This window comes from Amblyomma maculatum, chromosome 10, assembly GCF_055883805.1.
Source record: "Amblyomma maculatum isolate TAMU_Amacu chromosome 10, ASM5588380v1, whole genome shotgun sequence".
In the NCBI taxonomy this organism is placed as follows: domain Eukaryota; kingdom Metazoa; phylum Arthropoda; class Arachnida; order Ixodida; family Ixodidae; genus Amblyomma; species Amblyomma maculatum.
In genome coordinates this window covers 34,212,850-34,228,612 of record NC_139353.1, presented here as the reverse complement: position 1 = coordinate 34,228,612, position 15,763 = coordinate 34,212,850, and the positions used below count along the sequence as shown (strand labels likewise).

Below are 15,763 nucleotides of genomic sequence, written 5' to 3'. Positions count from 1 at the left end.
TATGTACGGTAAAACTAGGTATAAGTCAGGGTGAATAAATCATTGCTTGTTTCTGCTCCAAACACTGGTCGATTCGCCACTGTGGTTATGTGAACGTATGCCGAGGCAAGAAGAAGAAGATTGGAACATGGAAGAAGCATGGCCAGTGGAAATGTTTCTTCTCTTTGCAAAGCTATTCGAAACTGTAAGAATCTATCATGCTCATCTCATGCATTCATTAGCGTAGAAAAGCGAATTCATGAATAATTTAGATGTAGATGTAAAAAAAAAATAGCTCTGGTTTAGGTCTGGTTAAACCTGGATTGAAACGAAAGCTTCTTTTGCCTGGCTACGCCTGTGACCGAATTACGGGGGACACTTAATCTCTGTCTTTAAGCGTATGACTCAATAGTGTAGACTAGACTACCAGCCTACATATAAGGCCCTGTTTTAACCACGCCGTATCAACGTGCCTGTATGGTCATAGGTGTAACGTGAATGCAATGGTCTTGGCAGGCTGAGTCTGATATGACCCTTCCATATGAAATAAGAGGCCGAGTTGGCAGCTCCGCCCAAACGTAACGTCAGGTAACCTTAAGTTAAATAAGGGTGCGGACAGGTCAGCTGCCAGCTACCGCCTGCCACTGATCCTACCGGCACTGACGCTGAAGAAAGCTTCCGCTTCAAACAACGAATACAGCTTCATAAAAGAATAGTACTGAGCAGCGGCGATAACTATATGGGTCTAAGGCGCTCAGTTATGGCGCATTCGGTGGGGGGACGGGAGCAGAGGCACCGAGCATTGCAGAACAGTACAGGAGCACGCCGAGCGAGGGTGTAACTGTCATCCCACGGGAACGCTCTCTGCGTGTCGGGAGCAGCGCGCCACGACCATGTGACCGCACTTCTCTCCCCAGTATTCTCCGCCTATCCGCAGTGGCGGCAGTTGCAACCCGAGGAGAGTGACGAGAGGACAACGCTCCGTGAAGAACCGCTTGTTTTGTATGATGCTTTTGTTCTCACAGCCAGGGGATCTGCTTCCTTGGCCCTTTCGACGCCAGCAGCGACTCTCAAACATGCATACAGCACCTGAGCAATGCTTTCCGCTCGCCGAGTGCCGACGCTTCGCAGCCGCCATTTTGAGCATTGCCGATTCAAGAGCAAAAAAAAAAAAAAAGATGGCGCGGATATGACGCTTTATGCCATGTGACTTCCGGTACGCTCGCGTTAGACGAGAGAGCAGCCGGGAGTGTACTCGGCTGTTCAGAGCGGACGAAAAGCTCTCCTCCTCTCCCATTGGAAGCCAGTGATTCTACTCCTGCTCTTCACTGGAGGGCGCCTGATTGTCTGAGAGCACTTTCGAAGTGCTCTCGAGTGCACCTGCTCTCCCACTCGAATTCGTCATTAGTGAGCCGACAGTCCCGAGTTCGATTCCGGTCGCAAGGGCTGCGCGTTTCGGTGGAAGCGAAAAGCAAGGCGCCCGTGTGCTGTGCGATGTCAGTGCACGTATAAAACCTCCAAATGGTTGAAATTTCTGGGGCTCTTCACAATGGCATCTCTCATAGCCTGAGCCGTTTTTGAACCCTAAACGCCATGAATCAAACCAAACCACGTAGCTTTTTGCCGTGTCTTGAACTGATGCTTTTTTAATGCTAAAGAGTTAGCATGTTAGCCTGTACAAAAAAAATAAAGAACTTCGTTGGCGTCGGCGGCTTCGACGTGTGCGTTGCCAGGTGGCATGGCCAAGTGGGAAGGAGCTGCCAACTAGAGCAGCGTTTTCCATATGAAAGCCAGTCGAATTGAAGCCGAGTGAATCGCACACACGAGGCCCTTGCACCGCACGTCTGAATCCTCACCACATAGAAAAATGAGGCTTTGGTAGGTGTCCTGCGAGGGTCGACTTCATCGATCAGAAGGATATGATGATCCCACTGAGTTGGAGAACCTTCACTTGGAATAAATATAGACAGCTAGAAAGCAACCAATGTAGTCTCAGTCACCTGAAAGGAAATGGCCGCCGCATAATAAATGATTCAAAATCTGGCGATAATATCCGTCCCTTTTTTACATAGGCGATAACGCAATCTTGCAGTGTGTTGTAGAAACGTAACGCTTTCTTATAAATACCGCATGAATCTCTTTATTCGTCTGTGAATTTTTTACCCATCTCACACATATGCAGTTGTGTTACGACTGTTGTAATTAGTATCGTCGACCCTTTTAACTTTGTAACGTTAATATTGCACATCATCTCACGTATACACAGCACACAGCCGTAAACTGCCCCATCATGTGAAAGTCCGCTCGAAGTAGATATAAAGTTCAGCTATAACCAAGCCGTCTGAACTTCACTGCGTGGCCAAAGGGTTGGGATGCCAGATACGGGATACAAGGCTCAGGGCTGCGATTGATGAGGAGTGCTCGTGCTTTTACGTCCAAAACAACAACAACGCGTCACTGACTTCGTGTTTTCTGCTCCCGCGCTAATATTACGCATCAGCCGACACAAACTGAACGGGAGCTCGCTATCTCCTACAGCCACTGGCTCCTTCCCTTTTCCACCCTACACTTTAAATTTTCTCTTTTCCGGCGCTACCCTCGTCATTCTACAGCAGCATCGTCCTCACTTGTCTCATTCTCTGTATCCTTTGGGGTGGATTCTTCACTCTCTTCACAACCTCCTGCTTTCACGGCAGTTGCACTTCTCCTTCCTCTGGTAGCACAATTCTCAGGTTGCGCGTTGTACAGCTCTCGTTCTAATCACCATCGTTCAGAGTATATATGTAAGTCTGCTTTCTTCCCATGACATCCCCACTCCTGTTGTGGTTTCTTTCGCTCTCGCCACACAGCCCAAGCTAAAAAGCCATATATCGTTGCCTGTCGCCCTCTCTCTCCCCCTTACCTAAATTCAGGGACAGAAGTTCTTTCTCTCCATTCTGCCATGCTAGGCGGGGTCAACCGTGAAACGTGCTTCAAGAGCTGGGCTTTAACAATGAAGTGGATACTATACACAATTAGAACACATAACACAATCATTGAGAGATGAAATAGTGAAGATTTTGGATTTTCGACGACGATGATGGATGTCAGGCAGGTGTCTGCTGCTGATGATAACTGCGCCACTTAGAACAATGTGTGTACCACCAGCCAAATTCCGGTCATCCCTGACGCAGGGAGCAAGCATCATGTGCCCGTACCGGTGCTCAAGTTTTTCTTCGGCGAGCCCGAACAATGCAGAGTGCTGCGTGTCGTCTTCGGCTTCGTCTTTGGCCTTTTTATGGGATACTGTGAGTAAAGCTAAACTAGAAAAAATGTTAGTCCTTTGAAAAAAAAAACAAAAAAAAAAACGAGGTTTTTAGGGGCTTTGGCTCTCTTGGTTAACCCCATAAAATGCAACCGTACGTCATTTCACCTTCGTCTCAAGGTGTTCGCCTTGCGATGAATGCTAGGGTTATGTGCAGAGTAATTTGGAAAATACGAAGGCAAAACTGGGGTTGAAAGGATGGGCAAATTGACATCCTTGTTCTCGGGATGCCCCCATTCCATGCTTAGACAATGTTGGGCTACGGTTGGCCTCGATGGAGAGCGCGCACTCTTTCTGAAACGTTGCCCTGGAGACCGGCCGTGGTTGGACAGGTGTCAGCATCTCCTTGGCCAGGAAAATAAATTAATAGGTAGGTTAAAGCCGTCTTACCGTTATTTGTATGCCTAAGGCACTATAGGAATCTCCTGTACGCTTCAAATTCGTAATAATTTCGGGAAAACATTTTACCAGTGTTTAAAAAGGTTACTTGTGGTTGATATACTGATGTCGAGATGACGTAAATGCCGTGAAAGGGCCCAAAATGTCCTAAGCTTGAATAGTATTCTATGAGGATAGCGTACCTGTTACCGTAGACAAGCAAAGCACGCTCTGTGCATTGTACGAGGTGTTTAAGGTGACAAATTAACGTATGCTGAGGTACAGCAACACCATTGAAGTAAAGCAACATCAAGCTAATTGCTTCGTGAAAAACAAGGATGACTAGGCAATTCAGCAGTATGCATGTGGTGTGACATGAGGAACGTAAAGAATCAGACTGCAAGATAAGATAAGTAATTAGTGAAACACGCAGGTCCACGCATGCCAAAGCAAAGGGAATTCCTTGTCTCAAGATTCATCTCTCCTTTAGGGAATGTTGTAACCTCCTATGACATCTGACGTTATGATTAAAGCGATTAGGATCAGCCTTATTGTGTGATTCATCGTTTTTGCGACTGTGATCGCACAGTGTTTTTTCACACAATATAACTTTGACTGCTCCGCTCTGCAACTTTGACCACTTGTGTTCGTGAAATTCACTTCGTGAACATATTTTGACTTAATATTGTTGCGGATCCCAAGGAATATTGCCTTTAACAAATGTATTTTGCCTCTCTTTCTTGGACCGTTTTGGTCCGTAGTATTGTGTAAATGAATAATCCAGGTAGTCCGTCCATATCCTAAACGGGTGAGGGTCACTGCAAAGAAGGCAAGCGTAAAAACCGAGCTGATCGTCTTTAACTAGTACTTTGTGACCTCCTAATATCCCAAACTAGTTGGTAATGAGTGGCACTAAAATAAAAGCTTTCCTATTACCGTCCTATGACCTTTCATTTTCCCTTAACGTGCTCTTTTCTTTTTCTTCTTTTTTAATTTGGTGTCATTTCACTCGCTAAATTTTGCGTTAATTAGCACAGTGCAGATGAAAGTCAAGAGGCTTCAAAAATAAAAACAAAAATTGAGGGAAATTTAATTGCTCTTCGCCTTAAGGGTATGCTTCGGCAGCTGCCTGTAGATGAGCTGTAAGGTTTGCGCGGATTGTGTGGATGAAGCTGGCTTAGGAGCGAGTTATTTGGAGGAATAAATTAGAGATATGTGCCCTGCATTGGGTGTTGCTAGGATTATTAGAATTATCGTTATTACACCTCTGACGTCCCGTTCACGTGAGCACTGCGAGTAGTTTGATATTCTCGCGCGAAGTCATGTAAGAATACATTTCATCTGTGACGACAATGCCAACGCCGGCTATTCTACGACAGGAGCTTCTTAACGCTGCCACTTTAGAAGCTCTGCCCTTTTAATTGCTTCTTATCACCCTTTACCTTCCTCACGCCGGGAGGTCAGTCTTCTACTGGGGAATCGTGCGCGAGCTGTTCACCACTGCGCTGACACTGCGTGTCATGGGCACTGCTGTGATCCTGTTGACGGGCGTCGGATACGCACTGTCGGCACGCGCCCGGGCCATCGCCTGGCTGTTGGTGCCTTTCCTATGCGGCAAGGCAGGACGATCGGCGCTGGTCACAGCCAGTGTCTCCCTCATACTGCAAGGTACGGCAAGACTACTTTCTGTCCCTGAGTGGTATCCGTCCAAGTGATTTGCTACAGGCTTTGGTTAGGTTGGTTAGGTTTGTGGGGTTTAACGTCCCAAAGCAACTCATGCTATGAGAAACGCCGTAGTGGCGGACTCCGGAAATTTCGACCACCTGGGATTCTTTAGCGTGCACTGACATCGCACAGCACACGGGCGCCTTGCTTTTCGCCTCCATCGAAAAGCGGCTGCCGAGGCCGGGATTCGATCCCGCGTCCTTGGGAACAGTAGTTCAGAGATATCATTGCTGAGTTAATTGATAACAAAAGCTAACGTTGACAAAATCTCAGTAGGCCTGGACAATGCTTCCTAGACAATGTTTCCGTGGGTGGTGCTTTAGGTAACCCACAGAGCAGCCATATGGAACACTCTTCGTGCAGAAATATCTGCTATTCTGCATCCTCTGTATCTTTCTACAGTGTCCGTTGCGCAATGCCCCGATACTCTCGACTCACGCGTTCCTAGATAACATCCTGGTTCGCAATCAGATGAAGCGCAGAGCTTGTCGTTTATGACAGACAACGCATGCGACGCGTTTACTTTAAATAAAACTTCGCCTACAGCTTATTTTGCGAACGAAAACCAAGTCACGTAAGTGCCTGTAATGCGCAAACATTCGTGTGCATGGCCTCCATGCGCAGGCCCGATCGAGAACATGATGACGAACAGCAAGATAGCCGTGGATTCCTTCATGTGCCTGGGCGCCCTGTCGTACAACCACACCAAGGAGCGTCTGCTCCTCATGTATAAGCCCATCAAACGCATCATCTGGGACTTCGACGTGCGTAGGAGAATTGCTATTCTTGTAGCTAATTGAATCCTCCGTAAAGCTAACACGAAAAGACGCAACTCGTCTTATAAATATAGTGTTTTCGAGACTGAATACGATGTTGACAATCAAGTTAAAGAAACGACAACGGGTAAATTATTCATTTCTTGTTTGCGCGCGGGCTACAGGAACAGGCGAAGAATATCCACAACGAGACGGCTGGGATAGACAAAGAGGTCAAGCCGATTGAAGCTGAGGTGAGGATGTTTTTCACATTATTTTTGTGACAACCCTTTTTCCTATCTCGTGGCTCTTTTTACCCTTTCAACGAAGAGATTCTCGGCTCATGTGCAGTAACTTGGACTTTTGAATGCACCCTTGTGTGCAATCGCACAATTTTGCGTTCTTTGTTAAGCCGAACCTCTTATCATCTAGGTGAATAATGTCCCATACTATTTCTCAGCCGTCATACTCTTTGTGCATCAAGGAATTGTTGAAAGGTGGGTTGACCTCCCTGTTAAACAGTCCACGCTCTGCTTCTTCCTATCTGGTAATTCCATCTTGCTATGTTTCCGCTTTCCGAGCAAGTAATATGTCATACTATTTGCATTAAATTTGAGCGAACACCAATCTTTGTAATGGTAGTTGCGGTTACATTGATACAGCAGAATTCATTGCCCAGTCTATTTCTACAGAACCTACTGTAACCTCAGTTTTGAGACGAGAACTGAGGTCGGGGGCCCGGCAAATCACAATGGCTGTTTTACTCACTCTTGATTCCGTATCTTCATGGCCCTTGCCTCCTGAAAAGGCTGCAGCCTCCACATCACTGTAAAAATCTCCTTCCGGATGTCACGACCAGCATCCAATGTTTCAAGGGGCCCCTCTTTTACCATTACTTTCCGTCTTATTCTAGGGCCCACATGTGCACTAAGGTCCTTCCTACATCGAAGTAATTTGTGGTCGATTTTATGCCCCCCCCCCCCCCCCGCCCCGAAACCATTTCTGCGGTTCAATAAAGATCATTATCTCTGTACTAAATGAGGAGTTCAGTTCAACAACAAAAGGATCACCGACCAAATGTTTGGTTCAAGAAAGCAAGATATTACGGCTTCCTCACGGAAACCTTGTTCCCTAACCTACAACACGCATAATTCAGCAGACATACATAGAATGTCTGCATATTACAGATCTTAATCACTCTCATTTGTTGCGTATGTAGTTAAAAAAATTGTAAAAGCCTTGCAAATTATGTAAATTTACGGCACACTGCTTGCACTAACAGCCTCTCATATTGCCAGCTGGTATATGTACGGAGTGGAATGCTATACCTGTGATAGTAGAGCCATAACAATATTCCTCAATCTCTATAGGTTAGCATACTTTCATTATAACTATAGAAGCCCTACAGACTCCCTTGTGACAAAAAAGCTCTAGTGCAGTATTAGATTGCGCCATCTTATCGAAGAAGTCAGCAGTTTCTCTTATAGGTCGAATGTTTAACTCAATTTCCAGAGACTCGTGTTTTGAAAGCTCTCGTCTCTGAAATTCACTATAATCGCCATCTCTGCTGTGTAAATTAGTACACTATGCATAAATTGAATCCCAGGCACGTGTCTGAATCTATGCATAAAAGGTCCTTGATGGCTCCTTATACCCGCCAACACCACTTCCACCTTGCGATGTGTGAGCGTATCACACAGACTTATCTAAACAGCTTGCTGTATCAGCCCAGTCGAACGGAACAAAAGCGCACTTAATTAACTACTGTCTTCTGATGGCTAATATTTTACGTGGAACTGACCCATCCAATTTACGTTTACGTTGTTTCTAATCAACAAAATCAGATTGCTATCAGCAGTCCTAAGCTAAAGCGGTGTATTTCTTGACACTTCCTAACATGTGGGAATCCCCTCTGCACGCGGAGCAGGTGTCCGGAGATGACCGCGAGGCGAAGGCTTTAGAGTCGGACGCTGAGTACGTGGACAAGGTGTCCGACTCCGAGCAGCGCTCCAAGCTGGTCCGCGAGAAGTACGAGGAGCTGAAGAAGGAGATCGAACGAGACAAAGAAATCGAGGCCGACTATGGGAAGAAACTCGAGCTTCGCTGCGAAGGTTACAACGAGCGCACTAGTCTTTTTGTCGCGGCAGTTTAATATCGTGCTTCGGTGCAACTTGTGAAAACAGAAGTTTCGTTTTGAGCTACTGCTAAAAGTACACATCGAATTCAAAACAAGTATACCAGAGTACCAGTAGTAGTTTTCACAATATATGTTATAACTTGCGCATTAATTCATGCATTTATTTTAAACTCCAGACGGAAGAAGTAGTGAGACAGTGGAAGCATGAGTTGTTCACATATATGAATAGCGCTGAAAACCGATTGAGAACATGGCACCTTCATTGTGAGTTTCAAACGCCGCATATTCCAAAATAACGTTGCCCCGTAGTGTTGTAAGAAAAAACCGGGATATCTCACAAGAGCAGTTCGGCATACACGTTCTTTTACTTTAATTTAATGTAAATGAGCATTGTTGGAATCGTGCTGCAAATGTCTTCTAAACCTCTTGCGCACGGACACCTTACCCAAGGTAACAAAAATAGTGATGGGGTGTTCATTAGGGCAATGAATGAAAAACATTCTCGTGTACTGAAATATCAGATTTAAATATACTGCCAGTTGGTCGAAATCGATTCATAATCTCAGCCTACAGTGTTTTTCATACTCCACTCCTTACACCAGTATATACTTAAATATTCGGTAAACATTAGGCGTTAGTCGTAACGTATGTAGAGTGCTGTTCGGAGTTCCTTAACAGTGTCAAGCTATCACGCATGCTTTGCCATTTGCTGCCTTTGTTCAAGTTACCAATGCTTAGGGGACAAGCCCGGAAGCGCACAGTGTAAAAATAGGTTTAATACCAGGATTATGCGGGCCGTACGGCCAGATAAATAACGACGTTTTTTTTGTAATTTTAGGCATCTTCTCCCAAGGTGTGCGATCCTGCCGCAAAGCATTCATGTCGGCCGAAGCCCGTTGCTTCGAAGCACTCTGGGTTCTAGGATACCTCCTGTGCTGGCCCATGAAACTCACCATCTTCTGTCATCTCGTCAGCAGTGAGTGAAGGAAACCTGCCCAGAAGTGGAGGCGGAACATGCAGACACATCTCCGGTTCTTTCAAAAGGACGCGAGCTCCGAAAGTATCAGATAGCTAGAAACGGTCATGCATGACTACCTTTAAAAATAACCATCCTTAAATTCCCGTTCGCAAAATGATGCACACACACTCCCACTTGCCGCGCGGTAGTTACAAAAAACAAAACAAAATTACTGGGCAGGATGATCACATTAGAATTTATAGTTTTTGAGCCGAACCGAATCATAGTCAGGCGCTTTCTTTGATAAAACTGACCCCAATTCCATTTTGTAAACGACTCGTAAATTTATGCGTTGTAAACTGTGCTAGCTCAGAAAGCTTCTTCCTAAATAAAACGTGCTTGTGCATGCATTTAAATTCCTATAGTCAAGGATAACTGCTGACGCGCTTCTGTTTTGCAACGCAGTGCTGTATTGCATAAGTTACTACTTCTCGAGGTAGCTCTTATCAAGTAATAAGGAGCGAAAATATTTTTGGCTACACCTCGACAAACACCAAGGAGGAGGTGCGAAATCGTGAAGCAGTAATCTGAAACCGTTGTTTCGGAAGAAGCTTCGGAGATATAACTTTTCCGCAGATGTACCTAGGGAAAATCAGGACGAACTTAGCGCATCCTCTAAAACATTCTGCTGATGGATTCGTGTTTCACCTCACGAATCACCTTAGTAGGGCTCCTTTATGGGAACGCACGTGGGAAAATTTCAGAACTCGAGCTATTGTTTCTGTTTTGACTATGCCTGTGCATCTGCAAACCAAATTCGACAAGAAAAAGGGACACAAGGTTTGACTTGATGATTTATTCGCTCACGTGGATTCAATTCAATTCAATTTTATTATATTACCGTTGAATGCATTCCAGATATACATACAGAAGGAGGTCTCAGAGTCAGCGACTGTATCGGGACCTCCTGTGAATGACAGATAAAGATTAATATACAAGACAGCAATAATCCACAGTAAGATAAATTGAACGCAGACTATAAATAAGTTGATAATAAAAATAGCATTATTTTGCAGCATAAAACGAACTGAGCAAGTAAGTTAAACACCTAATCAAACAGTAATAGAAAATATGCATAAAAAGGCATGACAGTACAGACTTTGAACACGTTAAACCAGATAAAAATACATACTACGCAGAGCTGATAACATAGTCATTATTCAGTATCAGTTATTTTCTGTTGCTAAAAAGAAACGTTAAACTTCGGATGCAAATCTGTTTTTGGTAAACGATTTGGTGATGGACGTTAATGCGTTCTAGACCATGATAGCAGAAAAATTAAAAGTTTGTTTCCCATAATTTGTTCGTACCCTAGGAAGTAATAAATTCTCGTTTCTTGCAAATCACGTGTTGTTATCATTTATGAGTGAAATTTGTGGAATAAGTGATACTGAAAGCTCGTCGCTTAGTAGCATGTAGAAAAATATGCATAGGATATATTTAACGAGTTCAGCGACTGCCAGGATTCCATGGTTATGAAGTAAATGCTTAGCGCTAGAGTCACTGAAGTTGTAGGTAATTATTCTTTGTGCACAATTTTGGATCGCTTGTAGAGAAATTAAATGCGTGTTATAAGTGTTTCCCTAGGCTACAATAGTCTAGGTGATGTGGGAATGTTTGAACGCATAATAAAAAGACATGAGTGTAGCATGTGAAAAGAAGTCTCGTGCTCTGATTAGAATGTGCTCTGATTAGAATGTGTATGCAATATGCTAATTTGGTTTTGACGTGGGCAATATGCAGATGAGATATTGAATGTGAAACCAACTTCACGCTCAAGTAGATGCAGTAATCGCTTGCTGTAATTATATGTCGGCCAATTCGAATACATGGTGGGGATGCAATAGTTGTCTGGCTTCAGGTGAATAAAATGATCGAAAAAAGTTTTTGAAGGATTAATCTGAAGCATATTAAGTTCACACCAGTTTGAAATATGAGCAAGGTCCTTGTTAACATTACTAACTACAGTCGATACGTATTTGTGTAAAGTGAAGATTGTAGTATCATCGGCATATAAGACGCAGTTTGAAGAAGTAAGGCGGTTAGGCAGATGATGATGATAAGCTCTTTATTTACTCCCAAAGGAGGGGAACCCGCCGAAAGACTGATTGCATTGCTTAGAGGAGGTCAGCAAGGGATCCCTTGGGACTCTGCGGCCTCCAATGCGCGCAAAATGAGCTGGCGCTGTTGGGCGAGCTCGGTGGTACGCAGGGGGACTCCCACGCATCCACTGTAGCTGAATTGTTGTCGTGTACATGACCACGTCATGTGAATGGATGCGGCCAGTTGTGAGCATGCAGTGTTTGCACGTAGGTGCAGTAAGATTTGGGAAGAGTTCGCTATATATATCCATGGGTTTGGAAAGGTTCCTGTTTGTATTTTGCGCCAATGGACGGCCTCGCACCGGGATAGTTCCCGGAGTGCAGGGGGGTATAGACACCGTTCGAGCCGATAATGCTGGAGGATATCCGTGTACGTAACAAGGCGTAAATGAGTGAGTGCCTTGGGGAATGTCAGAGGAAGCGGTAGGCTGAGGAGGGTGCTCCGCCCGGCAGCTGAGTTCTCGGGTTAGAGCATGCGCCTGTGCGTTCCCGCTGAGCGCCTCATGGGCTGGGGCCCATATGAGAAGACGAGGTGTAGACGGTAAGGGGAGAGATCGGAGGATAGTGTGCGCCTGTCGGGATATACGACCTGCATCGAAGTTATGAATTGCCCGTTGAGAATCGCTAACGACTACTTTGGTGGAGGGGTCGGTCAGAGCTAACGCGATGGCAACCTCTTCCGCCGTAACAGTTGCGGCGTTGAGGACGCTGCAGGCGTTGTGCCAGTTTCGGTGCGATGCCAATACAACCACAACCATAGCAGGCGAAGGGGGTGGTGGGAGGCATCTGTGTATGTAACGTCGGGGCGACCGGTAAAACGTTTGTGGAGTTGCCGGGCTCGGTCGCCTCTGCGCTCTGTATGATACTCTGGATGCATACGTTTGGGAAGCAGAGGTATACGAAAACTGAGTCTCTGCTCAGGCGTGAGGTCCATGTACGTAGAAGTCGTCCTCAGAGGGGTGGTTCCTACCTGGCTCAGTACTGCACGGCCCGCATGTGTCAGCGAGAGGCGCTCATGTTGGGAAGTTAGAGTCGCTTCAGTCAGCTCGTCGACTGTGTTGGAGATCCCGAGGGGCATCAGTTTGGTGGTGGAAGTGGACATGGGTAGACCCAATGCTGTCTTGTATGTCTTGCGTAGTGATGCATCCAGTCGCTCCCGATCTGTTCTCGTGAGGAGAAGGTAAGGGGCAACGTAGGCAATGCGCGTACAAACGAAGGCTTGTACGAGGCGCAAAACGTTGGATTCGCGCATGCCCTTATGCTTGTTGGCGACTCTCTTGAGCAGGCGGCTGATCTGGATTACATATTGATCTATTCGCTGAAGAGTAGGGGCGTTTCCTCCATTATCTTGTAGATGAAGGCCCAGGATACGGGATCTACCTTCTCACTTCTGTCTGCACGAGGCAACGGAGGTGGCTCAGCTACATAGCCAGTAGCAGGCCCGTGTATTTTCTTTTCCTTCTTCCTACAGCCACAGCAACAACGGTTACAACGCCTGTCTCAACCACTATTTCCTTTATTACCCAGACTAGAGCCATCCCTTCATTCAAATAAAGGCTTCATTCATTCCTTGACTCTCTCTTTATATGGATATAGTCATGGTCTCCTAGGCGGTCGGAAAAGATTGAAAATGGAGTAATAACTGCGTTCTGACATTAAGAACAGGTCAGGTTTGTTTGGCTACGCCACAAATTAGTATAACAAAAAATATATGGATTCTCATACTTTGGGTGTTCAGTATAATTATTACGGTAATTACAACCATGCGCATCAAAAAGAAATGATGTTCTAATAGGGGCATTTAGTTGCTCTAATCATGTCAGTGGTCTCTGGGGCAGCCATTTTGGATTTGTTGAGAACATGCACTCATATAGTGTTTTAATGCCTTCGGACTTTAAGGCTAAGCAGCTCTTCTCCTCTTTTTTTTACCTGCGCAGCTTTTCTCGGAAAAAGGACCTGCGACGGCCTGCAACCCATAAACGCTGGCTTCGGACAGAGCATATCCGCCATGGAAGCCGTTAAGCGCGAATTCGACGCCAATTTCAGGGTCAACGTGCAGTACAAGGTCGGTAGGACGTTCTGTGTCTCCTACTCTTGAGATATTTACCCGTAACTTCGCTGGCCTTGCCAGCAACCTACAATCACATCCACGGTTAGTGCCGCGGCCCATGCAATGACATATACTACACTCTTAAAACAATTTCCGCATAATGATTTGTACACATATTATCCGCACTTTTACGTTATTTCTATCAACTGTCGAAAAAATTAGGTGTGGTTAAGCTTGTGGTTAAACCTGGAGTTACGCGGAGCTACATCTGCATGACTATGCTTCGGGTTGGCTTGAAAGTAAAGAGATGGTTTTTGCACATATTATTTACTGTATGGTTTTTGCTTTATTTATGCCATAGGGGGCACTTATTCACTTTGGACCCCTAAAGTGCGATGAGGCGAAAGCGTGTGTTGCACGTTGGTCTTAAGCTCTCCACTAAGGCATCTCTTCCTCTGTATATTCACTCCTACATTCCTCCTTTCCCTTACTACTCGGTTAAGGTGTCCTCGAAATATTGTGACAGATACTGCGCCTTTCTAAAATGCTCATGGAAAGAAATCCCATGCGCGAGATCTATCACATTCTGTGACCTGTAGATTGCATATGACACATCTGTGCGCGAGATCTGTCAGTAGTAGTATAGTAAAAGACTTTATTGAAGCGCAACACTTAGGCGCCTAATACATCGATGGCCTGCTGGACGAGCAGGCGCTGTTCTTTTTCACCCTCAGCACCAAGCCAGTCCACCCAGGTCCAAATAGTATAGGAGGAGGTGGGAAAGAATCCCGATTGCAATGCAACCGGACATGAAAATAGGCAGTGTGAAAGGTTGGCATAAGAGGAAGGGCAGTTGGGGCATGATGGATCACGACGGAATTTGTAGAGATATAGCCGTGCAGGGGTTATGAGTGTATTCAACTGTATTTGCCGAAGGATATGAGCCTCCCGAACGGAAAGATTAGGATGAGGGTCGGGGCAGAGCTTGCGGTCTAAGCGAGCAGCATTGTAATATTCGCTGATGGTGGCGCGAAGAGACAGTCTCGACCCGCCCTCCAAGGATCTTGGCCAGGGGATGAACGGTGCCCGGCTACGAGTTTCACAGGCGAGCTGGTTCGCCAGCTCATTGCCGTCAATCACCGAGTGTCCAGGGATCCATCGGAGGAAGACGGGGCAGGGCTTCAGCACAACAAGTGCAACCTCGAGCTCCGTGGACAGATGACGTGTTAGACCTTTAGATTGAATGGCACGGATAGCAGTCTGTCATATGCAATCTACAATGTTACACTGGAACGCGAACAAAGGAACACAACGCGACAGGAGTGATGGTGTATGGCCCAAACTCACACTTGCCGAAATCTCCCTCTTTTTTTTCTTTCTTCTCTACTCCCTCTCATCTGTTGTTGTTGTGGCTGTAGGAAGAAAGAAAAGAAAATGCACGGTCCTGCTACAGGCTCTGTAGCTGAGTCTCCTCCACTGCCTCGTGCGGACAGAAGAGAAAATAGACAAGAAAGAAAAAAAGAAGAGGGAGAGGAAGTGGTGAAGGGTGGCAGTTCTTGGCCCTACGGGTCTGGGACGGTAGGTGAACGCCGCTTGTGGCGGGGGCTAGCCAGCCACTGATATTTATCTGTTGTAGGCCGTCATTGCACCCGCCACCGCTTCGGTCGTGGCGGATGACAGCTCTTGTTGCGTTCACTAAATATTTATTCGTGACAGTTTTCTGCGTTTCAGTATGTCGCCTTGGGACACATGCCCCGAAGCCCATGAGGCGGGGGTGGCTGTTCCTGGCCCTAAGAGGCTGGGACTGGTAGGTCACTATCACTTTCGGCGGGGGCTAGCTTGCCACCATATTTTATCTGTTGTAGGCTGTCATTGCACCTACTACCATTTCGGTGGTGGACGGCGACTGTTGCGAAGCGCATCTTTCTCCCCTTCTTTTTCTTTATTCTCTCTTTTCTCTTTTTTCCGAACGAGGCAGCGGAGGTGGCTCAGCTACATAGCCAGTAGCAGGCCCGTCCATTTTCTTTTCCTTCTTCCTGCAGTCGCAACAACAACAACAAGCCCATGGGCCTAGAAAGGCTTTCCCGTTGTCTGCAGTTTTCCTTAATGAATCGATTAATTTGGCTTGGTTTGGTTTAGTTTGTAGGGTTTAACTTCCCAAAGAAACTCGGAGAGCTATGAGAGACACCGTAGTGGTGGACTCCGGAAATTTCGACCACCTGGGTTTCGAAATTTCCGGAGTCCACCACTACGGTGTGTCTCATAGCTCTCCGAGTTTCTTTGGGACGTCAAACCGTACAACCAAACCAAACCAA

The 15,763-nt window shown here is 45.9% G+C and overlaps 1 protein-coding gene across 1 annotated transcript in view; it reads left to right on the top strand.

Moving 5' to 3' along the window:
* Window positions 1-3,163: 3,163 nt before the first annotated feature.
* LOC146176128 (E3 ubiquitin-protein ligase DCST1-like) overlaps window positions 3,164-15,763 on the top strand; it is a 28,245-nt gene continuing 15,645 nt past the window's right edge. The window contains exons 1-6 of the mRNA XM_084580918.1: window positions 3,164-3,266; window positions 6,011-6,150; window positions 6,327-6,395; window positions 8,069-8,252; window positions 9,117-9,254; window positions 13,336-13,463. Of these exons, the coding sequence (XP_084437044.1) occupies window positions 3,257-3,266; window positions 6,011-6,150; window positions 6,327-6,395; window positions 8,069-8,252; window positions 9,117-9,254; window positions 13,336-13,463 (669 nt within the window). The 5' untranslated portion in view covers window positions 3,164-3,256. The remainder of the gene's footprint in view (window positions 3,267-6,010; window positions 6,151-6,326; window positions 6,396-8,068; window positions 8,253-9,116; window positions 9,255-13,335; window positions 13,464-15,763) is intronic.